General features: G+C 37.7%; 1 protein-coding gene, 1 long non-coding RNA gene and 1 pseudogene across 4 annotated transcripts; 1 reads left to right on the top strand and 2 right to left on the bottom strand.

Annotated features, from left to right (window-relative positions):
- Window positions 1-3: 3 nt before the first annotated feature.
- LOC145204388 (uncharacterized) lies at window positions 4-12,145 on the top strand. 2 transcript variants are annotated; one of them, XR_013853479.1, is made up of 3 exons: window positions 12-69; window positions 1,269-1,344; window positions 11,405-12,145. It is a non-coding gene; the product is annotated as an uncharacterized LOC145204388 (long non-coding RNA). The 2 variants fall into 2 exon arrangements; XR_013853480.1 differs by lacking the exon at window positions 1,269-1,344 and having other exon boundaries at window positions 4-69.
- On the bottom strand, window positions 5,485-9,220 carry LOC145204387 (uncharacterized; annotated as a pseudogene). Its single transcript, XR_013853478.1, has 3 exons — window positions 8,117-9,220; window positions 7,943-8,052; window positions 5,485-7,883 (listed from the first exon to the last, which is right to left on the bottom strand). The product of XR_013853478.1 is annotated as an uncharacterized LOC145204387 (transcript).
- A 6,144-nt stretch (window positions 12,146-18,289) lies between the features above and the next one.
- LOC145205125 (uncharacterized) lies at window positions 18,290-23,104 on the bottom strand. Its single transcript, XM_080077773.1, has 2 exons — window positions 21,578-23,104; window positions 18,290-21,166 (listed from the first exon to the last, which is right to left on the bottom strand). The coding sequence occupies exons 1-2, from the start codon at window positions 22,712-22,714 to the stop codon at window positions 19,739-19,741; spliced, it is 2,565 nt and encodes an 854-aa protein (XP_079933899.1). The 5' UTR covers window positions 22,715-23,104; the 3' UTR covers window positions 18,290-19,738.
- Between the last annotated feature and the right edge of the window lie 4,665 nt (window positions 23,105-27,769).

Raw genomic sequence — 27,769 nt, 5'->3', positions numbered from 1 at the left:
TTGGTGAAAACATGCTTTTACTGCAACAAATGACAAGCACTTGCAATCTACAGACCAGTTCATGTCTTGGTAAGTTTATATTTTTGTTTTGGCACATTTATGTCACTAAAAAGTGACAAATTTAAATTTTCTTTAAATTTTAACTGCTTGGTACAAGTACAGTAAGTAAACCAACATGTGAATTTCATATTTTTATGTTATGAAACATGTCGGATAATGGGTAATTATATTTGTTTTTGTTTTGGTTGATGTAAAACCAAATTGAAACAACGTAAGAAAGCAACACTCAAATTGATGACAAATAAAGCGGCTGCGGTATAAGTGACAACACTGTCGCGATAGTTGCGGGTACCTAGGACACTTGATGCTCAAACCAGTTTGACAAAATGGGTTAAAATTTTACTGATAAACAAGGTTCAATTTCTAACACATTTATTTTAACTTGGCTTAACACGTAAATGAGCATCAAAATATTCATATTCAAGATTTTGGGGGCAACCAACCTACTTCTCATAAAGCTCTTACACACGGTTAGCATGTACCATAAGCGACCGTTTAAAGTGCAAAACTATATCACTAACAAACATTGGTCACGTATCATAGCGAATTTTTGAATACGGTTCCTCAACAGTAACAAATCCATAATGATAATCGTCGATACCGACTTCAACACTTTGGGGTTGAAAATCCTCTGGTGGATTTACCATTTCAAGATCAGCTATTGCATTATACGTGGTAATGTTGCATGTTAAAGAATGATTTTGATCGTCCACGACAATCTCTGTGGGTTCTGTGTTGTAGCATCGACCTATGTTTAATTTCGAACCATCCTTCAAATGCATGTCCAGCCAAATTCCTACATAGCCGACTTGAAACCCGCCGGTAACAGCTGTTACATTGAATCGCAGTTTCAAAATGGAAGCTGTTGGCGCTGTTTCATGTTTGTCGCTGGTTTGCTTGTCTTTGTTGAGTGTTTGCACTGTGAGATGGTAAACTGTACCAAAAACGTAAATAAGTTTATTAGGTGAAGTTACCAAGTCACAAAGGTCGGCAACGAAGTTATAATAATAATTGTTACATCTCTACGTTCAATTTTGCACTATTAACTTTGTATTATTTCCCCTGCTATGACGACACAATCACTAACATGTGCGTCACAGTAAAATTGGAAGGCTATTGTCTATGGGTTATAATAGTCAGTTCATTTACTGTATAACATGGCAGAATGAGAAAACTGCTTCTTAAATCCGTTGTGTTGCATTTTTTAGAGAAATATAACGCTAAAAATGAATGTTATTGTGACGACAGACTTCTTGAAGTTAACATTATTTCCTGTGAATGTCGGTGAGTGTTTTTGTAACTTGTGGCCTAATTTAAGTTATGGTTAAAGATGTGACTCATGGCATGCCGTATTTTCCTACGTTGCTTACAGTGATTGTTTCATCATTTAAACAGGTATTACGTGAACTGCACTTGTGGGTCAGGGCATTTTTTGTGAGTTGACATTTGTAAATGTGTTTCGTTTTCTTGTTTAGAAAACCGTTTTGGTCCCAGTTTCGTTCCTGATTGTGAACGACGTTGTGGTTGTTACCGCTGTTGTCGCTGTGGGTTGTTACACAAGATTCGGGAGTTATATAGGTGGGGCGTGTTTCGAGACAAACCCTGTTGTTACTTGTTAAGGGCTCAGCCGTGCAAGTCGGCCGTTCTGATTGCTTTGCGGGTCGACCGTACTAATATCGTATTGCAATTTTACCTCATTGTAATAAATTACAGCTGTTTAACAGGGCAAATCTTTAATTCAAACCAAAAAATCCACCAAACGGTTTTTGTACATATTGTAAAAGTAAAGAATGCTTTTGAGCTTACGTTGCGAACGTTTTGCGTTTCGACAAAAGTATACCAACCTGGACGCATATCAAACCGGTGCATCCAAAATATACAGGATCGCTTGAATAACTTGGATCGCTTGGTACACCTTCATACAACTAGGAGTGCCTTTATATCGCTTGGTGCACCTTAATATCGCTTCGTTCACCATAATATCGCCTGGTGCACCTTCATAATACTAGGTGCAATCGCTTTGATGTAAAATGCAAATCACACTACACCAGGGGTTCTTAAACTTTTTCAGTCGCGCCCCACTTTACACTAATTATTTATTCTCACGCCCCCCCTCCCCTACAAAAATTAGCACTAATGATGCTTGTCTTGTTTTTCGGAAACAACATACATGGTAGGTCCCCTTTAAGCTACTGTCAAGTTAGTTCCGAACGTTGGAAAAAGCCACTTCAACACTGATAAGTTGCGAAAAAGTAGGCTTTTGCGAACACAGAGACACGTTGCCAGTATTCTTTTAAACTACGCATATGTTGCCCAGAAATCGTTGATTCACTCAAAGTCAGGGCAATCTCTAATGCGAAATTGCGCACAAATAAAGAATGTACAGCCGACTATATAGTACAGGGGTCACCAAACTACGGCCCGCGAGGTCATTTCATCCGGCTCGAGACCCAATTTTTGGTTTGCCAAATCGTATTGATAGCTTTGTTACCGTCAAAACTTAATCTACTCCTTACGAAAGTTTACTGCTACGACATGTAAAATTAATATTACCGACTCTCAAAGGATTGCAACGCCCAGGATTGATCCAAACCCAGTTTATTATGTCACAGACAAAACAAAAAAATTTAATTGTGCTCAAACAATTGCCTTATTGTGTCACTTATGACATAATATACAAGCATTCCTTGTAAGATGAGACTAACTATATAATTTAAGAGATTTTAAATGGGGTTTTAAAATGACCATATCTTGGCGCCCATATAAAAATCGCCTCATGGGCTAAGTTTGAGAAGACGGCACTAGGGCATGTAAACTATGCGGCGGCCCGCAGTGGGAAAAGTTTGGTTAATACAACTGGACATCCATTTCAGAGTATTGAAGCGTTTATACTTTAAACAATAAGTTCGAAATCAGCGCCGACATAATTCCAATGCATTAATTTACAATTGTTTGCAAGTGAAAACTTTGCTGCCAGATTGTGCTGCGCCCCCCTTGCGAACCCTTCACGCCCCCCTAGGGGGGCGCGCCCCCCAGTTTAAGAACCCCTGCACTACACGAAAAAGGCAGCCAGCGATCCATGTGAATGTGATTGTTTATGTCGATATAAATGAGCACTAAGCTACCAAAATGTAAGCGATATTAGGGTGTATCGGGCGATATTAGGGTACACCAAGCGACGTTTAGGTGCACCAAGCGATACAAGGGTGCACCAAGCGATATTAAGGTGCACCAAGCGATATAAAGGTGCACCAAGCGATATAAAGGTGCACCAAGCGATCCAACTGATCCAAGCGATCCTGTACATTTTAGATGCACCCATATCAAACACAAAACGTATTAAGAACAAAACTTGTATAACATCTAATGTACCTGGATAATAGCTTGCTACTGTACAGAATTGTAACCACAGCGCCACAATCCATAGAGCTAATGGAAAATACTGGGTGGTACACTTTGCAGCCATAGACTTGAATTTCTAACTTAAACATGCATATTTGTCTGTAATATAAAACAACATATTTAGTAACGAAATTTCGTTTGTCATTGTCGAAAAAGTAAAGCGGTATTTTTCCAAGCGTAATATATCTTGTATTTTTGGAACGCACTTAAACAAACAGGTAGCTTAACCTAATTGTATTGTAGAAACCTGTATGGAAGGTGCTTTAAAATAGCCTGCCTAAATTAAACGTCAAAATCCAATTTCGGAGCGACGACTGACCATAAATGCCCGTCCTAGTAGTTATTACTTTACTTAGAACTGTATCCAACTCTCGAGGGATATTTTGTGTTCCTGGTTGCTAAAGTAACAATGCGACAAATAAACAATACCCACACTTCAAACTAAATGGCTTCAAATCTTTTTTTGAAAATCTCTGCAAGAACAATTTGGCGATCAAATCACTACTGATATATCAGTGGTAAATACAGGACTCTACTGAAGTCTTCATTCAACTGTTCTTAGTCTACATACAAAAATGTGCCATATTAAAACGCTGCTTGAAAGTACGGCAATATAATAGTGGCAACAATATTTGTTTTGACTGGCACATCCAGGAAAACATATGCTTGGCGCAACGGTTGGCCGTTCACGCTAAACTGAACACGTCCGATGGGGTACGAATGCGATACAGTTTACCAGCACTCACTAACACAAACGACACTTTGTTTTAACGCTTGTCATATTTGAATCGCTTAACAAGCAGAGTGCCATTAAAATCTGTACCTGATTTTATAACCATTATGTACGTCAATTTATTACCATGTTAATTCTTACAAGAATTTGCGAGATTGGCTTTGGATAACTAAGTGAAGTAAACATTTGCTCATACTCACAGCTTCAAAGCCATGTATATATAATGTATAACTTGACGGCGTAGCTGCAGCGCGTTTATCTATGATCCACTAACTGTGCCCTTCACTATTTTACGCTTAATAACGTTTTAACGCAACATAGCTGTTATGACTTGATTGCTGTTTTGCAGAAACGTTACACGTTATCTACGTCAAAGTCCAAGTAAAAACAATGTTAGAACAAGTATTGTTCAATCATTTACTTTCTACCCCTTTGTTAGCTTTGACTTTTCTTTACCACCTGTTGACCTAGCGGTAAAAGCTACTTTAACAACAATTTGAAAATGCTCGAAACAGTTGAATAATCATATCAAAGTCTAGCCTGAAACAAGCTTCAATCGTTAACTGCCAGTTAGCAAAGCTTTTTGATTGAAAGAAAACTCACACAGTCTGTACGAATGAGTAGCTACCGTCACGCTTAGTTAGACTCCAATGGCTCAATCACGTGGCTTCACATGGCTGATTTTGGCTTCAACTCTGGAGACATCGTACATTGATTTGCCCCATTGTTAAGTGTACAGCAACTGGTCTTATTTCATGCGCTGTTTCAACGTTGTTAAGCTTGAGCGAAGTTGGAGTGGATATTGAAACACTCGAAGTAACTGCATTTTGTTGCTGACATCGATATTTGTTAAGGCTTGAAGTGTATGGTGGCCTATGAGTGCCAACACACAAAAAATTAAAAAAGGGTTTAAAAATTAAAAACGCAAGTCAAAACAAAAACGCAAATCAAAATGAAAACGCAAATCAAAATGAAAACGCAAATCAAAATGAAAACACAAATCAAAATGAAAACACAAATGAAAATGAAAACGCAAATGAAAACACAAATCAAAATGAAAACACAAATGAAAATGAAAATGAAAACACAAATCAAAATGAAAACGCAAATCAAAATGAAAACACAAATCAAAATGAAAACACAAATCAAAATGAAAACACAAATCAAAATGAAAATGAAAACACAAATCAAAATGAAAACGCAAATCAAAATGAAAACGCAAATCAAAATGAAAACGCAAATCAAAATGAAAACGCAAATCAAAATAAAAACGCAAATGAAAATGAAAATGAAAACGCAAATCAAAATGAAAACGCAAATCAAAATGAAAACACAAATCAAAATGAAAACGCAAATGAAAATGAAAACGCAAATCAAAATGAAAACAAAGTTCGTTTTTTCGCCGTGGCTGAGGCGTGCCAAGTGCCAGTTGCGAAAAAATGCGAGTGAAAATGAAAGTGCGTTTTTCCGCCGTGGCCCATGAATGCCAGTGCCAAATGTGACGTCATATTTTGGTCACGGCTGAGTAAGGTATTCGCGGGTGAACAGTCAGGTTTGAGTGAAATATAATATGTTTGTGTGTAAGAATTAAGAACCTGTAGCATTTGGGAACTGTACGCCTACGTTTGTTGTTGTTTTGTAAAACATTGTAAAATTGTAAAACATACTGAATATCTAAAAATAAAACAATAACGGTAAATTGCAAAGCCCAGTAACCGATATTGCTTATTTTATATGTGCAGCAACTTTGTACTGAAGATTAAAAAAATGACAGAAACCTGGAAAAAAATTCAAATGCAAATGAAAGATAAAAGAACAAGTAAACCAGAAAAAAGGGCAAGATTAATTCAGATATCTTGGACAAAAAGTATTTGACAGTGCAAAGATGTAGTTCGGAAGTTTCCGGCAAATCCCAAAAATATTCCAAAGTCGGTGCTCGTGAATTTGTACCCTATAACTTTGAAAGTGTTTCTTTGGAAAACATTAAACAAGCATGTAGCTTACACTTTTCCCTTAAGCATATGGATGTACTCGCTGGGGAGCAGGGACCTTCCTGCCAGTTGTTTGAACAAATACCAAATTTAAAAGTTATTCATATTCGTTTTATGTCAAAGAAGAGAGAAGGTGCTGTATCAAACACAATTGAAACTCCAGTTTCTTCTAATGAAAATATCTCATTGCCTGAAGTTAAAAAAAGAATACGACTAAGTAAACCTACATGTGGGCCATCTCCAAAAAGAGTATGTTTTAATCATGTACCAAAAAGCCTGTCTATTTTTGACATGATGAAACTTGGCAGTGCTGTGCAGTCTTCCTCTACTAATATAATGATCTCCCAATTCAAAATTGATGAGATGATGTGGGGCAGTGAAACCAGCGTTGACTTCAAAATAGAGGAAGAGAAGTTTGTAGAGGGTGGTTTCCGCAGAGCATTCAAGGCAAGATCTTCATCTAAAGATTTTCCCGGTGTTTGGGTGGTTAAGCGATATCTCCCTGAAACTTTGGAGCTGCTTTCCAAAACAAAACAGGGCCCTGAAGAAAAATTGTGCAAATGCACACCCTGGCCGCCAATTTTGCTGCCCAGTTGGGAAAAGTTGTTACTGAAAAATGTGCTGATGAATATGGTTACATACCAGCTTACAACAAAATTTATCTTGGAATAATAAATAGCAGAGATACAACAGATAATGAATTTGTGACAGTTGAAGAGCTAATAAACTCAACATTTCACAAATATCTTTCAAATGATGGCACAGTTTGTGGGTCTGAGGAGACTGAGGTTTGCCAAAAAGCCCTTTGTTTGGCACATTTCAGTTTCCTTATCAGCAACCGACAACTTCTGCTTACTGATATTCAGGGAGGACAACAAGTTTTTACTGACCCAGAAATCGCTTCACAATCTCTTACAACTGAAAAGGGGACCTTTTTGTTTTGCACTGGAAATTTAGCCACCAAGGCAATTGACTCATTTATTGAAAGCCATCAGTGTAATAAATATTGTCAGTTGACAGGGTTAGAAAGTTTGTAAGGGGTTTTTATTGTTACACTTACAATTGTATATTTCATTCAAGTTCCATTTTTAATTTTAAGATAACTGTGCCTGCATTGGTTTAAGTTATCACTGTAGTAATATTGTTCTTTTGTTCAGAATTCATTTGCCTGTTTATTTGCAGATTTTTGTTACCTATGCTGAAAAGTGTTATAGTATTACAACCATTCCTTTTATACTTTTATACTCCATGGTACTAATGCTAAACCACATGTGTTTCCTTGCCATATCCGAATACCTCGTGTCTTCACATATCACACCATGTCATTGTGTTACTTTGAAAACATGTTCACTTTCAATTCTTGAATATACAGGTTTATAATAAAATTAACACTATAATTTAGTTTTAGATGTCCAGTTTGGGCTTAATATTCTCATATGTGTTGAGAGTGGTACTAAACACTGTATGGTACCGCATGTCAACACTTGTAGAGAAAATTAGACCTGAAACGCATCTGAAATTAAATTATAAAGTTAATTGTATCACAAACCGTCACCCTGACCCTAATAGCACTAACCGTCAACATCTTAGTTAGTTTTTGTTAGTAGATTGCGTATAGATTGCGTAGATTGCGTAGATTGCGTAGATTGCGTAGATTGCGTATTTTAGAGTGGCCCAATATGAATGCAAGAATATCCCTATAAAACACATAGCCTACTGTATTATAACTTAAAAAAAAACACTAATTAAAGTTTACCTGTGTATTTCGTTGCTTGGGTTATAATGACCTTCATCTTTTAAAAACATTAACTTATGTTTATAAAATTTCTCAAGTCTTTCATGCAACTCCTTCCACCACCTTTCAATCTAAGTGTTTTAAACATATAGGTTAGTTCAAAATTGGTTTCAAAATAATGTTCAAATAATCTACCTGATTTGCTGTAGATTTTCCATAAATTACTGAGTCTGCTGGTTGTTCAAAATCCTGGTGAAAACTGTTAAGAAATGTGTGCATAGTTGTCATTACACCAGTCTCAGATCCCCTATCCAATCTTATTTTTGCAGCAATTGTACGGCACTGATAGAGATTTTCAAGATACCACTGACTAACAAGTTTAGGGTCACAGTTGTCTGTCCATAGCTTTAACCACAATAATTTTCTGCTGGAAGTGTCTATACATCCATAAACAGCGAGTGGAAAAGTGTTTCTTTGGTATCCCATTAGTTTGCAATGCCCATCTAGAGAGTGAACCCAATTTGGTCCTTTGCTGGTAAAGTGTCCTTTTGGGACAAGTTTGCGCTTTCCAACCTGGCGTAATTCAAGACCTTCCGGATCTAAGTCAGTAAGCACAGCATATACCAATTCCCTGGGAACTTTTAAATGATGTTGTTGTCTTATTTTCTGATGCATGGCACGATACCCCAAACATTTACCTGGACCCTCAAGTTCTTTTCCTACTGCAGATTTAACATCTAATAATGCAACACTCTTGTCAGTGTAGGATATGTTAAAATACTTTAAGCGCCTACACAAGGTTGTTAAGCTCCAGGGATATTCAGAAAATTCTTTTCAACAAAATCTAAAATTTCAGTTCTTTTCATTGACTGTTCCACATACAAGTTCAGTTTCTGGAACAGTTGTTCGTCGTCTTTCCAATCAGCCATATATTTTGCGGAGACAAAATGCTGAGTGCAAACTGCCAACGTCAAAAGCGGTGGTACTAAATACCGCATGTGGCCGCATGTGACCGCATGTGACCGCATGTGACCGCATGTGACCGCATGGTATACCGCATGCTACCGCATGTGACCGCATGTTATCACACGGCAGGAATCTGTGAAGGACTTAAATATGCTTTTACCAAAAAATAATTTTGCGGACTTTTGAAAGCGCTGACGGTTAGAGCTATTAGGGTTGGGTGAAGGTTTGAAATTAAAATCAATCTAGAATCTGGTCTATTTTACCCCTAATGGGGCTGGAATTCTTACATTTCACATAACATGGTGTATTTTAAGAGAAATCACATGCGGTCACATGCGGTCACATGCGGTCACATGCGGTCACATGCGGCCACATGCGGCCACATGCGGTCACATGCGGTATTTAGTGCCACCCCGTCAAAAGCTCAAAACGTGTAATTGATCTTAGTTTTTATTGAATATATCTTTAAAAAAACACTTGCAATATATCGTTATTGTTTTATTTTTAGATATTCAGTATGTTTTATAATTGATCAACAACAAACGTAGGCGTACAGTTCCCAAATGCTGCAGGTTCTTATACACAAACATATACTTCACTCATACCTAACTGTTCACCCGCGAATACGTTACTCAGCCGTGACCAAAATATGACGTCACATTTGGCACTGGCACTCATGGGCCACGGCGGAAAAACGCACTTTCATTTTCACTCGCATTTTTTCGCAACTGGCACTTGGCACGCCTCGGCCACGGCGAAAAAACGAACTTTGTTTTCATTTTGATTTGCGTTTTCATTTTGATTTGCGTTTTCATTTTGATTTGTGTTTTCATTTTAAATTGCGTTTTCATTTTCTGTTTGATTTGTGTTTTCATTTTGATTTGCGTTTTCATTTTGATTTGTGTTTTCATTTTGATTTGCGTTTTCATTTTCAGTTTGATTTGTGTTTTCATTTTGATTTGCGTTTTCATTTTCATTTGCGTTTTCATTTTCATTTTGATTTGTGTTTTCACTTTGATTTGCGTTTTCATTTTCATTTTGATTTGCGTTTTCATTTTCATTTTGATTTGTGTTTTCATTTTGATTTGTGTTTTCATTTTGATTTGCGTTTTCATTTTCATTTTCATTTGTGTTTTCATTTTGATTTGTGTTTTCATTTTCATTTGCGTTTTCATTTTGATTTGTGTTTTCATTTTGATTTGTGTTTTCATTTTGATTTGCGTTTTCATTTTGATTTGCGTTTTTGTTTTGACTTGCGTTTTTAATTTTTAAACTCTTTTTTAAATTTTTTTGTGTTGGCACTCATGGGCCACCATAGAAGTGTTGTTCACGAGAGATTGGCCGACCGAAATAGGACGTCTATACGTCAGTACACAGACACTTCTGCCATAAGAACTAGGTCACAAAACAGCAAATATTTGGATGTCTGATTATTTCATTCGTGTGTGTGCAAAATACGTTTCTTGCTCACTAATATTTTAAATTCTACAAAACTTTGGTGACTTAGCTGCATTGCGTTCAACCTTAAACTACCAATTGTTCCTTCCACTGGTTTCAATTGTTCCTTCCACGCAAAAAAGCACTAACTTCAAGTAGCTTTTTTCGGCTCGGTCTCTTTCCAGTACAATTGTGTCGCCTTTTTTATTGCACCAAGCGATATAAACTCGCTTTGCTGGAATGCGCTTGCCACTCAAGACCTTAGCTCATTTTAGTATGTTTATCTACCTATTTTTTCATGTCCATTAATTTCCTGAATATATACACCCTGGATTGTAGGGTGTAGCCTACTTCTATAATGTTGTAGTTGGACATCAGCGTACACTGTTCGTGTCGCCAATTGGACATAATTTGACTAATTTCTGCAATTTCTGCACTGTTAGTCAATTATTATTTCACGATAAGGAAACGACAGTCCCAAAGCTAAAAATGTACTCATAGTCATGTAACCATGCAAAAAACGTTAACCTATTTCAATGAAGAAAACGGTACAAACAGTATTTTGACTAAGTGCAAACTCTACCATTAATCATTTTGCATGGTTGCAAGGTCATAAAACTATACTGTTGTATAATGAGTCTATGTGATAATTATAGTATTACGCAACACATATTGCACGCAGTTTTTTGCAAACACCATGAGCTGCTATTGTCCCTCCTGACTACACAACGAACTGCTGATATTAGCCAGTAATATTCGCACCAGCATAACAGACGCAAGCATTTAACCACTAGCTTCCTGCTGTTTGCCATTACTGGTCCCGTCACGAGCAACACAGCATACGATTTTCTCGTCGTCGCACGAAATATAAATTCATAGTACAAAGTCCGTAAGACTGGACGTATTTATCTATTGATTGTGTTTTATCGTTTAAAAAGAGGCGTGACCAACACGGTGTTTTTTTTCTTCTGTTAAACCTAATAATGTCATTTCGATATTTGAATTGTTAATTTAAAAATTGAAGACAGTTAAAAAAGTGCTCGTAGAAGCTTAGCTAGTAAACCGGAAATTTATTTACAGATCGTTCTGTGGAAGAATTCAAGAAAGTATTTTGGAACCATCAGCAAACAATCAAATGTGACAGAACATGTTCAGAACATTATAAAAGCTATAAGACCTCATTTTTGATTCAATTTTGTTCTAGTTTTTATACGTTATGTACGACTGACTTTGGTTTAGGCGGTGTTCCTGACCAAGACGGTGTGAAAGCCTAGATACAGTTGACAGTATATAGTGTTTGCTGTTAAAGTAGTGCTTACAAACGGTAGTGGTTTAAGCGCAAAAAAGATGTAATTCTGTTATGAGAACTTGTGTTGTTCTGTGTCAGAAACTTGAATTGACTTGCTTCCTGCAAAACAAAAGCAGACAACAAACGTAGTTTTTTTCTCCCAGCACAAAAACAAACAAACAATAACTGTAACGCGCGGTGTCACTGTAGAGCAGTGGTTCTTAACCTTTTTGTAGTCACGGACCCCTTTTATGAATTTTGTAAGTCTGCGGACCCCCAACGCAATTTACCATTAGTCTTTTTATGTTTCACGTTTCTTGCATTATACCACCCTGTCATGCTTTTGAAGCATTTAAATCCGCCTTCACAGTCCTTTAAAATCAATGACGTCTCTGTAACGTATAGTGGCCAACGCATCGAATTGATAATATTTCTGGTATATATAACTTCACAAATCGTCCTGTAAAGTCTATTGTCCATTTGTGTTATGATGTCACAATAGGGCAGACAATCGCAAAAAGTAATTGTTCTTGGCATAATTAAGGTGTAATAAACAGCGCGCACTCGCATGCAGGATTGTAAAAACGGTTGAGAAACTTGAAAATATTCTTCTGTTGGTTAATGCTACTTAACATATTTCCCCCCGTGGACCCCCTGAAACCATCTCACGGACCCCTTGGGGGTCCGCGAACCCCAGGTTAAGAAACACTGCTGTAGAGCAATTCTCTGCTTCACTTTTGGTTGGTGGTTTGCCGGATATTTGCAGTGTTGATGTTTTGTTGCTCTTCCGTAATATCGCGTGTTGTCAGTTTGTATAGCTCGTTTGCTATTACTTTGACCTGAACAACACAACTTTATTGCTCTGTGAACCATTTTTTGTACCCCAAATTATGATGTAATTTAAAAACTTGTGTCAGCATTTTTAAAATTGCGAAACATAAATTTGAAAGAACACACGCAAGGAGACAAAATACACAAATTTATCTGTCAGATTTTGCCGAGAAAACAATCAGGGACGATAATAAAGCCTGTTGATTTACCCTAAAGCCGTTAACCATACATCAACATGCCTCATTAACTTCGTGCTTGATCCCCGAAACTAAATGGTTTGTCAGTGCCCAAGTATCTCATTGAAAAGGCTGGTTAAAAAATCAGGTAGCAGCAGCCGCTTGTAAACAGAAGTTCGGTCTGTGTGGGCAAATTTCATCACTTCTACCATGAAATGCAAACGGTTGTACTTTAACCTGTTGTGGACCTGCGCGCGTTAGATCTGTCTTGTTAAACAGTCTTCAGTTTGCGGTGATTACCCTTCGACCTCATAATTGCAGACCAGGCAGTTTTTTTGGGCTACGGGGGTCTATAACAACAACACCTGGGCTAATGACGCACAGGTTATGCAAGAGGTCAAACAAGGCCCCAAGCAACAAAAAAAAAAACTAAGAGACCCGGCAAAAAGTACTAATCCTCTCAGGTATTTTATTTCAACAATGGAATTTGCTGACAAAATACATGCACAATTAAAGTGTTTGTCCAAAATAACGTTTTTACAACGTAAGTATTGACAAACGTCTTCTTAAATGAGAAGCTCGCGCTTCCCAAAGGACAAAAACACCCCGGATTTTACACTACGTTAGAGTAAATACTTAACATGTGCGACACACCAATATAATTTGTACACGGTGCATTAAACGTTTCAGGACCAAGTATAGACCCTGATAGGCTCTTCTGTTGTTTTGACATGTGGGTTAACGCGCACCGGTTCAATATGCTTTGAAATGGAGAATTAAGGGGTTTAACTGCCTGAAACTATTTCGTCATTTGTTTCCCAAACGGTTGGGAGTAGTTTTTCTTTGTTTGCAATTCAACCTGACAGTTGCGGTCGATGCACAACTCAGCTGGAAAAGCATTAACTGTAGAATTTGCTGTCGTGAGTTCGAATCCGACCGCTGGCTAAAATTTGTGTCGAATTGCTTAAAATGTGGTCTCGACTTCGTTATTATGCCACTGACATGCTTTATAAACAATATTAATAGCAGGGTTGGACGGGCTTTTTAAGTTTGGTTTAATCCAAACAGGCTTGATTCGGGCCTTAATACACCCTCTCTTATATATTTGTGCCGCAATTTTACGTCTGGTCTGATTCGGGCTTCTAAAAAATCCCCCTTTAGTCCGGATTTTGGGCTTTTATGTTAAGGCCATATTTGGACTTCAAATTCAAGCTTTCTTTCATCTCTAATTAAAATGGCCGTTCTTTGTAAATTTTAATGACCCATTTTGGTCTCAGTGTAAGCCGTACAAAGCACCTCTTACAAGAATCGTTGTAAACTTTCACAAAAGCACAGTACGCATCATAATCGGTTTGAAAATGTCTCAGTAAAAATCCAATTTTAATTTAAATACTCGACGCACAAAAATACTTTCACGACATCTACACGGCAGACTTAGTCAGCGGTTAATATAAAATGTTCTCAAAAAAGCGCGGCAGAAATAAAAAAAATCTTTTTTCGTTGACAACAAAAATGAATCACTTTCAGATGGAAAACCCACAAAGCCACCAAGTATAGTATTCAAAATTTGAGCAGAGGATTATGTCAAACGCGCTTTATGTCCAACTCTACGTTTGCAGGAGAAACGCACACAAGAAAGTTTCACACCATAATCAGATAAAAAAGCCTTAACATTTTTGTTATGATGCCACAACCGCTGTTGCCACCCACAAACTAAATCCTTTTATCTTCAAATTTCATGGTTTGCATTCAAAGATGCAAGACGAGTGACATTGTACTTTTTTCGATCTACAATCACAAATGTACCCACGGAGGTATTTGTTTACTGGTTTAACTTCTTTTGTTATGTGAGGATTTGAGCCGGTGTTTAATTTGTCTGTAGCACTTCAAAGACAATTGGAAACTATTGTCAAGTTTGCAAGCTAAATCAAAGCGCCAAAGCGTAAAGAGATTTGCGTTAACGCTGACTGCTTTACACTTTTAATCCTCGAAATACTAACATTACTATTTTAAATTTGCTAATTAACCACCTAATTATGTATATACTTTGTTAGTTTTTTTTTGTTTCGTAAAAACACTCTGGTTAATTTCGGCCAGCGTAGTCTACTAGTAAAACACTACTACGTTTATCCTCATAAAATTTACGTTTGGTCTTTTTTAGTTTTTAAGGTTTCCACATAGTTTTCTTGCAACTTTGAATACAATTAAGTTTAAGTACGCTAGTTTGTGATGAATGAAAGGTGCATCTCTACTATATTAAACTTTTGATGGTCGTGCAACCAAGGTTGTTTTTTAAATCAGGGCTTCTTAACATGGTCTTTGTTTCGCTGATACTATGTATTAGTTTATGTTGGGAGATAAAAAGGCCCTTTTTTCAAATTATTATTAGTTGTGTACCACGTCAGTGTTTGAAATCTTATTCTTAACATATCAGACTAAACCCTTCAAGTTCGTTCACTTGTGCACTAACATTTTTAATAGGCTGATAGTGGTAATCAGTGTGGTATAGGGATTGTCAGAGGGCAACATGGTTGCTTAGATTGTTTGTTTTTCCGGTGGTAAAGGACGACTTATGCAACCACTTCAACTTGTCAAACAACGAATACGAACGGATCCCCGGTCACATAAACTGCCATCAACAGTAGATCAAACCGACAAAAACGAACAAACAGTTTCTCGCTTGTGAATGCTCTAGCACGCCCCCCAGGCAAATAAATATCACTCGATCGGATGAGGGATCGATAAACCCACTTTAAAACCTAATAATTTGGTTTGGTTCCGGTAAGATAGGCTAGAAGTATAACTTAAGTGAGTTGAGAGCTTTCAAATTTTAGGAGTTGGTGTCGTAGCAGTAACTGTGACCTGTAAGATAGTTTGAACACATTTTTTACGTTTCAAATGGCTGTCACGATTGTAAATCTTAACACAATACGTTTATTATCTGGTATAAATGATATAGCCGCATTGCCTCATTGATCTTCACATGAGCATTTGCTGAAACGTTTGAAAATAAAGCAGGTCGCTTTTAACGGCTGTTGAACCGTTTATTTCCCATCAGACAATAAAAAGTTTCATGAATAAATAAACTTCGACATTATTGATGTACGTAAACCACTAAATGCAATCACAGCCAGGCCACAAAATCCACCCACAAATCTTGTTCGTATAAAAAGAAGGTTGGCGTATAGTACCGTGATAGTAGGTTCGTTTCCTTAATGTGTTGTGACTAACGCAAGGCGTGAAACCCAACCGCAACAACATAATTCGTGTTTGTCTTACAAATATGTGACGTCACAAAATATTTCATGACGTCATTAATTTAATGTAACGTTAATCACTATGCCATGGTCCCTCCCATGTTGAAAACAGATGTACCAGACTCAGCGCATATTATTGATGTTTTTTCGTCATAAACTTAAAAGGTTACAAATTTGCGGCAGTGTTTTTGACGAACAAAAAAATTTAATGGCGCGCAATAGCTTTATTTTTAGTGTTAATAAAATTGTCGATTTTGAACGGGCAAATACCACTAGCAAATATAATTTCATTATTTGATTGACTGTTTTATGGGATATTTACAGTGCCACAGTTTTGCGCATTACCCGTGTGTTGAACCGTAATATTCAACCAACCAAAAAGATTTGCCCGCAAATTTTTAAATAATAGCACAATGAAGATGATAATTTGAACTTGACTTTTTACGCTTGTGCTCGAGTAAGCGATGCGTGGACATATGTGATCCAAATAGCCAAACGTCAAGTCCACATTGTAATCAGTCGCTCAAAATAGCGAAGTTAATGTTCCGTAGCCTAGTGTGGGTATTACTCCAAACATATTCGAGCTTATATGAACTATATAAGATATACCAACATTAGGAACTTGTGTGTTTACTAGCTGTTCATCGCAGCATGATATGTGCGTTCAAGTGACCACAAAAAAATTTTCGGCATATTTTCGTCTTTTCTGGGTCTCATTCCACACATTTCTAGTTCCTCGTTTTTAAGTCTTCGCTGTCACATTTCCACGGGTCCACGTTGACCCATGCGTAACCTCGTTTATGAGCACGTATCTTAAACATGTCAAGTATGGGCAGGAATTGCTGGGGGAATCACATTATTTACCGACGTTTGATGAGCTGTGTATGATTTCTAAACTTTGATTGAAATGTTTGGGGGTTTGGTTTTGTAATGCAACAAAATATGAATTAGCGACCTTATATAAGTTATATACAAACCAATAAACCTATAGTTTACTGTGTGAAAACGGAACTTATTTCGTTTAGAACTTACTCGATTAAATTACATTGCGATTTTGATTCGGCGTCCTTCTATGAAAACTGCAAGTATGCACAAAGTGTTTATTGTGGTTGCATTTACTTTCCAAAGTTGACAAAACAGGGCAAGAAGCATTACTTATATCAAACAGTTAAACGCTGGCTGAGTCTTAAATTCTCGATGGGTAGAATCTTTTGTACCATTTTTTGTTAGGAACCATAAAACATATTCGTATTATTATCACAAAATCGACTGTTGTACTATTTGAACTTGATTTTTTCGTTGCTACGTGTCTTTAAGGGCGTTCATAAAACATCAGCTTGCACGCACGAGGTTGCATCTCATTTTCCTGCTTGTCAACTGCAGTGAAGTGTAAAAATAAAACGGTCATCAGTATCAAGACAACGTTCGTAAACGCTGATTACCTTGATGTTGGCGTAACATCAAACGCAGAGGTTTTGTTGTAGTGGGGAATGCATTGATCACCTGCACAAAAGGTTTTGTTTTCAGATTCTTTGCTTTGTCATCGTTCCGCTGCTGGTGCAAAGTTTGCTTTTTTTGCTTCGGGCGTTTATGTGGCCGATTTCTTGCACGTACGCTTCATTTTTTGACATTTTTGCATCCGTGCCAATGCCACTTTTAAACAAAGGCATTCAACCTTGTATGAACTATGTCCTAGTTTAACGTTTCAATTTATGTTTTAAGATGAACATTCAGCTTCAATATGTTTGCGCCTTCAATAAGCCTTGCGTACTATAATTTATGTTTTAATGTCGTTTACAAAATACATAGTTGTAGTTGGTATTTAAATTTAAAAAAATGCTTATTCCCGTAATATTCGAATTATAGGAATTATTATTTGTACAATAGATTTTGGCCGAACATTTCGTCTAAAAATTTAGAAAATAGTTTTTCTAAACTTTAGAATGGATTAATACAGCTCTGTAATATTTTGGCAACACCTTATAATCCACCGGTTTGTATATTTTTGAGTTGCATTAGCGTTCATAGTCCAAAGCTCAAACTGCTACAGGTGCCTTTTTGTCCAAGGTTCACATAAGTCAGGCATTTTGATTTTAATGGGTTATTTTTAACTTAAGTACTTCGATTTAATTATTTACCAATTCATCAACTAGGACATGAACAGAATTTTTCCATGAACATTTTTCATTTGGAAAAAGCAAGTAATGGATTTTTTTGATTGATTTTTACGTCGCAATTAGGATCTGATTGATAGACTTAACGTGACATTCGCGAATGCGAGTTCAAACGATAGATGTTTGTTTTTGTCTTTGGCGACTAGTAGCAAAGGTTTCAGTATTTGGCAAATCGTTGAAAAAATAAACTTATTTCACCTTTAGGAAACTGATGGAAAATAAAAGACAAAACCGCAGTGTCGGAAGAGATTAAACACTCGTTTCAAAGGAATGTTACAATGTTTAGGTTGCGATTCGGAAAAAAACGATTAGATCGGCTTAACTGCAAAATCGGAAATCAAAGACTTGTGCGTACAATAACATGTAAAAGAGTAGTTTTCTTTATTAACATGAAGTCTAATGAAACGGTACAAGTTTGAAAAGCTACACAATGTAAAGATTTACCAACTAATACTAAACAAATGAATATTTCCTGCATTACACCAAAAAACACGAGTAAATTGAATGTTACTTCTAGACTACATTTGATCTATTACCGTTTCTTAACAATGCGCAACTTACAATGAAATCAGTAGAAAGCGATTTCATTTAATTAAAGCTTGTGTAACATAGAGCACAAACCAAAAAGCGTGAAACAAAATAAGGATTCACTAAAAACGAAACAAAAATATTAAATGTTGAAACTTTGAAGAATAAGCCAACAACACTGTCAAAAACGCTTATAGCATATAAAATGTAATACATGATTATCACAAAAATGTACAATACATACAAAACATGTGTATATGTGGAAATAAAATAAGATATTTTTGTGAGATTGTATTACGTTTGTCAGTTTAAAACGTTGAAACTCATTGCGAAATAGGTCAAATTGTGGCAATGGTTTACCACAATCCAAACCTTGCAAGTTGTAAAGCCAATTGACATGATAAGATCTGTATCTTGCTTCAAGCGGAAAATAGTGGTTGTCCATCGATTGCCCAAACAACTTTGGACACAAAAGCTCAAACTGCAAACCGCACAAGTTTCAAAAACAAGCATGAATGCGGAAATCAATGCAAAGCAGCTACAAACTCGATTTGTCTGGTCAGTCCCACAATTTTACACCAATATATCGTGCGTTTTGCAGGGCTACACGGTTACAAAAGGAAGCATTCCAAGTAATTCATATCACCAAACAGGATATCAAATAGACATTATGTCTGACTTTCAAAACGATGCAACTACTTTTTGTTTCCTAAACAAGTGGCTGGACATAAGGTGGCCCTATAGCTGCAATGTGCGTTTGGTTGCAGCACCTCAAACATAACAAGTTACCGTTGCAGTTTGTTTCCCGGCTTTTTGCGGCTCGATTTTTTAATCGGATTGTGCGGCTGGCTGTTGGCACGTGAATAAGACGCTCTTAACAGCTCCGCGAAAATCGGATTGACTTGGCTAGAAGGAAACGATATGCTCAATTTGGCTTGGCACTTCATAAAACATAACGCACAGCACGAACGCAATGGGCGAAAAATTGCAACCGTGGGCTACATACGTATCATGCAAATTTGGCTTGAATATTATTTTGAAGAAAAACGTTTCTGCATCCGCCCTTACCCTAGCTACCTTCTATAATTTGTCGCCGAGCGCTACTGCTGCGTGTTTACTTTGAACTCGCAACAACCTTTGTTGCATGCCAAGACCAAACGCTACGTTTGAAGGTCAAAGAGGGCATATACCGGCCTATGATCGGAAATGTTACCAGTCTCTGTGATCGTCCGATTGCTGAGCAAGGTCAGACCGCGGTAAAATATGTGATCCACGGTAGCATTGCGGTTGAGAAGGCTTGATACTGGATCCATTGGACGGTGAGGATGCAACGCACTTTCCATGTTTAATTCTCCATGCAGAACATCCAGCTCCGACTCAAATGGATTCAGGTTGAAGTCTCCAATCGCCAAGACAGGGCTTTTTGGATCCACCTCTTTCAATTTTTTCACTAAAAAGTCAATTTGGATTCGTGACATTGGCCTTGAACTTTCCGTCCAGTTTTTGAACACTGCATGAATGTTGAACACATACAGGGTTTGTGAGGCATTGCTGCAAGGAGTGGTCTTGCAGTTCTTCATATCTGATACATCGATTGCGGTTTTGGTCATTGAGTAATGTGGGAGCTTAACGGAACCACTACACGGCAGGATAAACTTATCGTGAGATATAACCTTCATTTTGGTGAGAAGTCCAACGCCAAGACTCGATTGCAATGGTTCGATTCCGTAATAGGCCTTGAGTTTCTCGATTGAGTTCTGCATGTATCCAAGGATGTCTTTGCCGCCCCAGAAAATCGGCACGGCGTCCGACTCTTGTACAGCAAATATATCTGGCTGAATTGCTTTGGTTACATGCGACAAACATTGAAGGTTGTCGTTGCCGTCCATGTCGTGGCCAAACAACACATTCCATGACATCACACTAAAGGAGGTAGGCGAGGAGAAGTTTTGTTCTCCGAACGCAAGGGAAACGGCGTCCACAGAGTGCCCATGTCTATCCAAGCAATGTCCGGGCCTCCAGTTTGGTCCATTTGGGATTGTGGTCAAAGCAATTAATATCACAAATGAAACTGATGCTAGACTCTTCTTATGCGCAGTACACTGCTTTACTAGCCTCTGCAACATTGATAATTGTCGAGAAGTCTGCGTTTGTATCGGTATCGGAGTAGGTCCCATCTTCGTCTCGTGCAGCCAGTCCACAGCCATGGCTGCTATCAGCGCTATTGCAATGAAAGTCATTTCGCTGTACAGTATTAAGTTCATTCTTCCAAGGAGCATTTTCGACAACGAAGGGTTAACAAAGAGATTAAACGCTACCTGAGACATGACAAACGCGATCGCTGTAAGTATAGCGGTCACTCCGGGAGCACATTTTATCTTTGAACTGGAAGACTTTGCAAGATCGGAGAGTCTAGAGATCTTAGCCGAAGTCCCGAGGCTGATTGTAAGAGTTTGTGGAAGAGCAAAGATGTAGATGCACGATCCCAGAAAAGATAGGCAGCTTGATTCGCCGAGCAGTTGAAGAGCGGTTGCGATATATAACGATGCTACCAGCAAAATTCTGAATCCAACACCTCTCCGCATAGTCTACAAAATATACAATAAACATAAAATATAAAATGTAATTATTCTTAACGCAGTTTTCCCTTAACCTATAGGCTTAAAATATCAAGCGAAGATTTCTTTGCAAAATACTCGCAGAATCAAAGGCATTACAATACACATAAAGCCAGTTAAACTGTTGTCTAGTCACTACAACACAACTATTTAAAGCATATTACAAATGTAATACTTCAATTTTAAGTTACTTTAAATCGTAAGATTATTGCACTTAAAGTGGTGGAGCTTTTTAAAACGAATTTTATTCTTCATTCCAGCAATCTATACTTGAAGTGACAAGTCAGCACCATTACCACATCACTTAGCCAGCTATACCACATTATAACTATAGCCATTTTACAATATATTTATCAGTCAAAGTAAAGTTTTTTTACCCACCTGTGTTGACCCCCACTTCACGTCCCAAGAACTAATCGAGGCGATAATTGTGCTTGTCCCAAAACAAATGAGTATGATGATGCCATAGTTGCTCCTATACAAGCCCGACCAAAGACGAAGAAGAGCGGGTGAGGTAAAGAACCAAAGGAACAGGGTAATCAAAAACCCTTTAGAAATCCCATCCAAAATCGCACAAATCCAAACCAGGCATCGTTGTCGAGATGAAAACTCCCCCATTGTTTGTTGTGTATTAGTGGTTTTGATTTGTGGATCGCTGATGTCACAACGATGAGTTTGTATCAGAGATTTGTCATGACTGTCGATGTCGATCTCCACTTGTTTTAGGACTGAATCGCCCCGGTTCGTGCTGATATCACTGTCCACGGTGGATCCACTCATGTTGCGTTTCTTGACAAGCTCAGCTTCTGCGGTTAAATCGTAGCAACTTGACGCCAGTTTTGGCATCGCCAAAACGAATGTAAAGATTAGAAGCATCAAAGGCATTTCCCAAGTTGTGTAGAAGATATTAACTGAGTCAGCACACCAGCGCAAAGACAGAGTTAAAAAGGCGGCCAGGAGTAATTCTATTCCAGGTTTGTTTCTGCTGAGAACTTGCGTGGAATCACTATTGCTTCTTAATGTTTGGCTAAAGCGTGAAAACTTGCAAATGTCAACGCAGCAGCATCGGTTAGGCTTGATAATCGACCCACAAGGTGCATTACACAAAACGAATGAGTACACCAGGGGTAGCAATGCGATACCAACACCTAGAATGGTTGTTCTTGCTTTTGGCTGCCCATAAAAAGTCGGACTTGCTGCTGCTAGGAGTAAAGCAGGTTCAATAAATGAAAGAAGAGTGCACATCAAAAGGCTCGGACTGCACTTCCTTACGCTTTTGCAGAGGTAAAGGAACGAAGTGGTACAGACGAAGCCAATGAATGTAAGAGCGGCGAAGAGGCTAAAGCCGGTTTTACTGGGATCCGTATAGTGCCACATATTAGCTTCAATAAAAGCTGGTAGAATGTTAAGGATTGACGTGGCTACGCATGTTCTGTACATTGCTTGGTACAAGTCACCGATGAATCCGGTTTCTTGAATGCGTTCCATTTTGCAATCTTTGTTTCGTGTCAGCTGCATTTGTTTAATTTACATAACTTGTCTAAAGAAACACAAAACAATACCATTAGAACCACATTTACCCCAACCAACTCATTTATTGAAATATATTTCTCAAGTCTGGCCAAAAGACTGGTTCTACCCTAAACCAGTGCTTGTCAACCTTTTTTGAAACGGTACACCCTTTTAACGTTTACACAAAATTTGTACACCCCAGTAAAAATATTATTCAACCCTGTAACACACTGAATCTGTGGTCCTAACAGAAATGATGATGAGCGCAATATCAACAAGCCATAATCCACAATTCACTTTCTACATCTGAAAGAACCACCATTAACAACGATTATCAAGTGAAATATTAAATTATGATGTCACAAATAGAGTTTTGTAAATTAAAATCTATGAACACTTGAGATGCATGTTGTGCCATGTATTGTACATTACAGTCAGTCTGTTCTAAAACTGAAACCTGCCTGTTGTGATACCTGGTCATAGGTATATTATATTTTTTGTCTGGTACACCCCAGTACACCCCATCAAAGTGGTACACCCTTTAAAAATTATGGTACACCCTGGGGTGTACAATACACCCGGTTGAAAAGCACTGCCCTAAACCGCAACTTGATAACATACAGACTTTTTCTTTGCAATCGAATTAACGGTCTACGCCTTTATTATCTATGCTACTAAAAACATTTTGTCCGACAAAATCGTTTACTGTGGTGACAGCCTGCTTTTGTACGCAGCATTTAAAGATGCGCATATCGCATGAAATGTTTTTTTTAATTAGCGAGATTTTTTTCTTACACTATACACGGATCTGTTGATAGGTCTGTAATTCGGAACAAGAAAACATGTGTGGGCTGTTATTTTCCACATTTTTTCAACATACATTCATCCGGTATTGGCATTGGCTTGTTTCGCGAACTATTAGTTTTGATTGATTTTGTTAATTAGCAAAATTCAAAACTGCTAATTAGTCGAAACAGGTGTGAATAACCACAATAGAAACGCCGCCTAAACAGTGTTCAACCCCCTTTTTTTTTTTACGTTAATTTACTGTATACACGTACCCCTAACTAACAAAACTAAAACACACCTTAACGTAAAAGACATTCGAAGTTATAAACGTATTAAACCTTTTTGATATACTTTAAAACTTTACTGCAAAATATACAATTAAAATACTCGTGGTTTAAGCGTATGCGATCCCGTGCACCGTATCCGACCCTTTGCACTGAAAGACATCAATTATCGTTAAAACTTTGAAAATGTAGTGTGGTAAATAAATACAAGCTCCCTACATAATTTGCTTTTAATCAAGCCACTTTTCTAGTTTCTGCTGCTCTTTAAAACATAACATAAAAAGTACGCACATAAATTGATAAGAAAAAAACACAGTCGTGAACATCTTAATCTCGTGTTTGTTCAGTGTTCTTCCTCGAAATTCAAAGACAATACATTTGCGATTACATTTAAATCACATCCAAACCTGTATGTATTAATTGCCGGCGAGTACCGGTGCGTTTTCGCTAACTGACGAAATTCTGCTATCCGAACCGCTTTTATGAGTACCAGACAGTTTTGTCAACCGCCGTGGGCAAATCGTCTCAATCCCGCTTGTCGTTGCGCCAAATTATCAAACGGGCCGATCATCTGAAAAGCGCGCCCGTAATGACGCGACGAGTGACCCGCTACTTCACTGTGACGTCATTGGGCTGCCGACCCTCCCAGTGGTGCAAGCGTAAAACAACAAAGCATTAATAGTGACGGAACAATGAGAGATTGTCACCTTAAGTCCAGTGGTGGGATTCAATTTTTTTCTCAGCTGGTTCTATCACAAAAGTCATATTTTTCCGCCACCTCTGTTACAAAAAGTCCATGGACACCAACCAGTAATGCTCATCGGTTCGCTGATCTCATAAAATTTCGTGAGACGGTTCTATAGAACCGGTGCGAACCGACTAAATCACCACTGCGTAAGTCGCTATGCTGTGTGATAATACCCTCACTCATCGGCCCCGAGAGAAACACAAGCAAAACACATTTATAATATATGAGGCATCTTGCGGGTAAAAGATTCGCACCTTTATCATTGCAGCGCCTTTCCTCATACATTATCCCTTGAGTAAGCAGAATTACGGTGCAATAAATGACGTCAAGTGGTATTGACCACCAGGAAATTTATGAATAATTAATATTGTCCAGTAAACAAATCACGCTGTTATACAACATGATCGGAATGGTATTAAATAATGACAGAAGACGTGATCAATCTTAGCACGCCAATAATGCGGTTAATGCCGATAAGAGCAACAATAGTTTGGCCTCTTGTAGGCTTGTCGTATTTAAATGATATATGACCGTTTTGATGTTGTAGGTTATCATTTAATTTTCGGGATCATGTATATGAATGTACTTTCCCAATATTTGTGGTTTGTCTTTGGATCCATTTATACGACGTTTTGGACTAACTCTAGAGTAAGATTACACAATGTTTTATACCCCAAAAGTCCTAAATTTTAGCAGCAGGGCGGACGTAGATAACCACCCAACTGGGTTAACTTCAAAGCCACTAAAACCCAAACCAACGTTTGTCCGAAAACGTACATATTTTTTTGCAAACATTTAGACTTTTGAAAACAAACATTTCAGCACAAAATATCGACTTTCACGGAAACTAATAAAGAACAAATGACGTTAATATGGTTTCAGTTTCTGAAAACGTCTGTTTCATTTTGAATACCTAAATGCTGCAAACAAAACTAACTTCCACAACATAGACATTTTTGTTAAATATTTGAATGTGCGTGCTGGCACTTAAACAAAAAAATAAACAAAAACAAATGACGCTTCATAAGTTTCCACCATTGTCGTAAACACCGATACCTAATCCGCATAGCTTGACGCGCTTGCAAGCCACATCAACGCAATTCCAACAAGAAGCGACTTTTCTCAGTTAAACTCACTCCCAGAAGTTCGTGCCAAATACATGACATAATTGCGCTACAGGCGCCGTTTAATCGAAACTTGTTCGCTCTGTGTATGGAATGGGAAGGTGGTTCATTGGAAAAACAAGTCTGACTAAAAAAATGTAATTTAAACTCTAGTGTAACTCTGGACACAGTGGTTCTTATCCCCTTTTTTGTTTTCCTCAGGAGTAACACTATTTGCGTCAATAGCTTAAAAGAAAAAAAATCTACAGAAAGACTGATATATTGGTTACAAACAATAGGTCTTTAAAGCCAATGTGGAAAATGAGTTTTATTCACGGGGTAGCTGCAGCGCGTTCAGCATCATCCATCAATTGTACCCTCCATTGTTTTGCGCTCCATAAAGTTTTAACGTTGCGTATAGCTATTTCCGGCTTGACGATTTTACTGGTATTTTGTCGCTATGATTTCTTTCACCAAGCGAAACAAACTCAACTCAATTGCGTTTATTTTGTCCAGGTAAAACAAATCGTAGCTGCACAATTGCGCAAAAATTTTCCAGTCAATAATAATTAGATTTAAATTTAAAATGGAATTGCTTCGGTACGAACAAATAATGAGAACTCATTTTTTATCGTCACGATAATGAGCTTTATTGACATGACGCAATTACAGAATAAACTCGAAACTGCGAAATATGTATGAAATCATTTTCGTGTTTCCGCTGCTTTAATTAAATGACACCCATCTTTGACTCTTTCCAAACCAGCTCAATCCGAGCGCTATGCGAAACGAATGGTACTGTTTACACCAGTGTTTCCCAACCTTTTTCGACGAATTCATCCCTTAACAATTCAAAACATTTTAATTTCTTCTAATTTTATTTTAATTTTATACTGCTTCGTAGATGCTAAACCATACAAAATCATTTAAAATCGGGTCTTCTATCAACCTCACCGGTTATATTCCCAGAGTCTATTTGCAAATCACTTGTAAATATAAGTAAATTCCTCCCCGCAAGTTTTAAAATTCCTTTCTTCCCTGTTGGTAACCACTGGTTTATATCAACTTTACAAAAAAAGGCATACCGGCACAAATTTAAGGGTAAATGTTAAAATTTAACCGCTCACGTGAACAGGCTTATTGGCACGCCGCAATTGGCAGATTCGAGGAAATGCTAAAGATGTTTTTTCATGTTTCCACTGCCTTGTTCCAAATATGCTGGTACCATGCGCATACCTGATGCGAATATAACTATATATAGACCAGCAATCTAAGCGTTACGCGAAACCAATACTATACTGTTTACACTAACAACTTGATGAAAACGCACTGACGTGATGCCACTGACAAGGAATTTTACGCATAGGATTTCATGGAAATATTGTTACCAAGTAGCGTGATTACGGAGGGACGTTGTTATAACTGTCCGATTTTAACTTCAGGTGCAGAAACGATACTTATACTTCTTTGGTGGTATCTTTTGCACTTTCTCTTTTACTTTACATTGATATATTGTTTGTACCATTACAAGTAAAACAGTCAAGGAAGAGCTACAATTAAAATGACCATCTAAATTGTGCCTGATCTTTCGGTTATTTCTCCAAATCGTTGACACCAGTTCAACAAAACAGCTTTAGGTATTGGAGAAAGTGACTGAAAACAGCAACCATAGACACTTACGCCTACTCATGCATTTATAAGCCAGACCAAAAACGCAGACCAATTTGCTCCGATTAACCACAGACACTGCTACTGGCTATTGGCTGAGTTGCGCAACCTGCAATTTCCTAACTACCTAAACAATAATCTGTTAAATTAAAACCAAACCGTACCTATTGACACTATATGCGTCTTTCGTTTCCGGACTGCAAGTCATCTAAAACGCGTCCCTTCAAGGAGATAATTTCCCGCTGATGTCCAAATGGACAACACTCTTACAGAAGTTTATTAGTTTTCATTGGGCAAACCACTTAACGAGTTTTGAAGGGTCCACTCAACACGTGGCACTTTAGAAACTCACTGGACGCATCTAGGGTACTTGCTATGGCCGATAACCGGATTACGCCTGCTGAAGACATACGATTGAGTCGCAGAACTTAAAAACACACAACAAAGGGCAAAATAGCGGTTAATACAA

This window comes from Phallusia mammillata, chromosome 8 (assembly GCF_965637545.1).
Source record: "Phallusia mammillata chromosome 8, kaPhaMamm4.hap1.1, whole genome shotgun sequence".
In the NCBI taxonomy this organism is placed as follows: domain Eukaryota; kingdom Metazoa; phylum Chordata; class Ascidiacea; order Phlebobranchia; family Ascidiidae; genus Phallusia; species Phallusia mammillata.
Note: the sequence above shows the minus strand (reverse complement) of the source record. Positions and strands in the feature narration are given on the sequence as shown.

Bases quoted from the DNA above. Each gene is read 5' to 3' on its own strand.
- LOC145205125 (XM_080077773.1), bottom strand. From the start codon at position 22,714: ATGCAGCTGACACGAAACAAAGATTGCAAAATGGAACGCATTCAAGAA. The intron at 21,167-21,577 runs GTGGGTAAAAAA...TATATTTTGTAG, and splicing joins TGAAGTGGGGGTCAACACAG to ACTATGCGGAGAGGTGTTGG.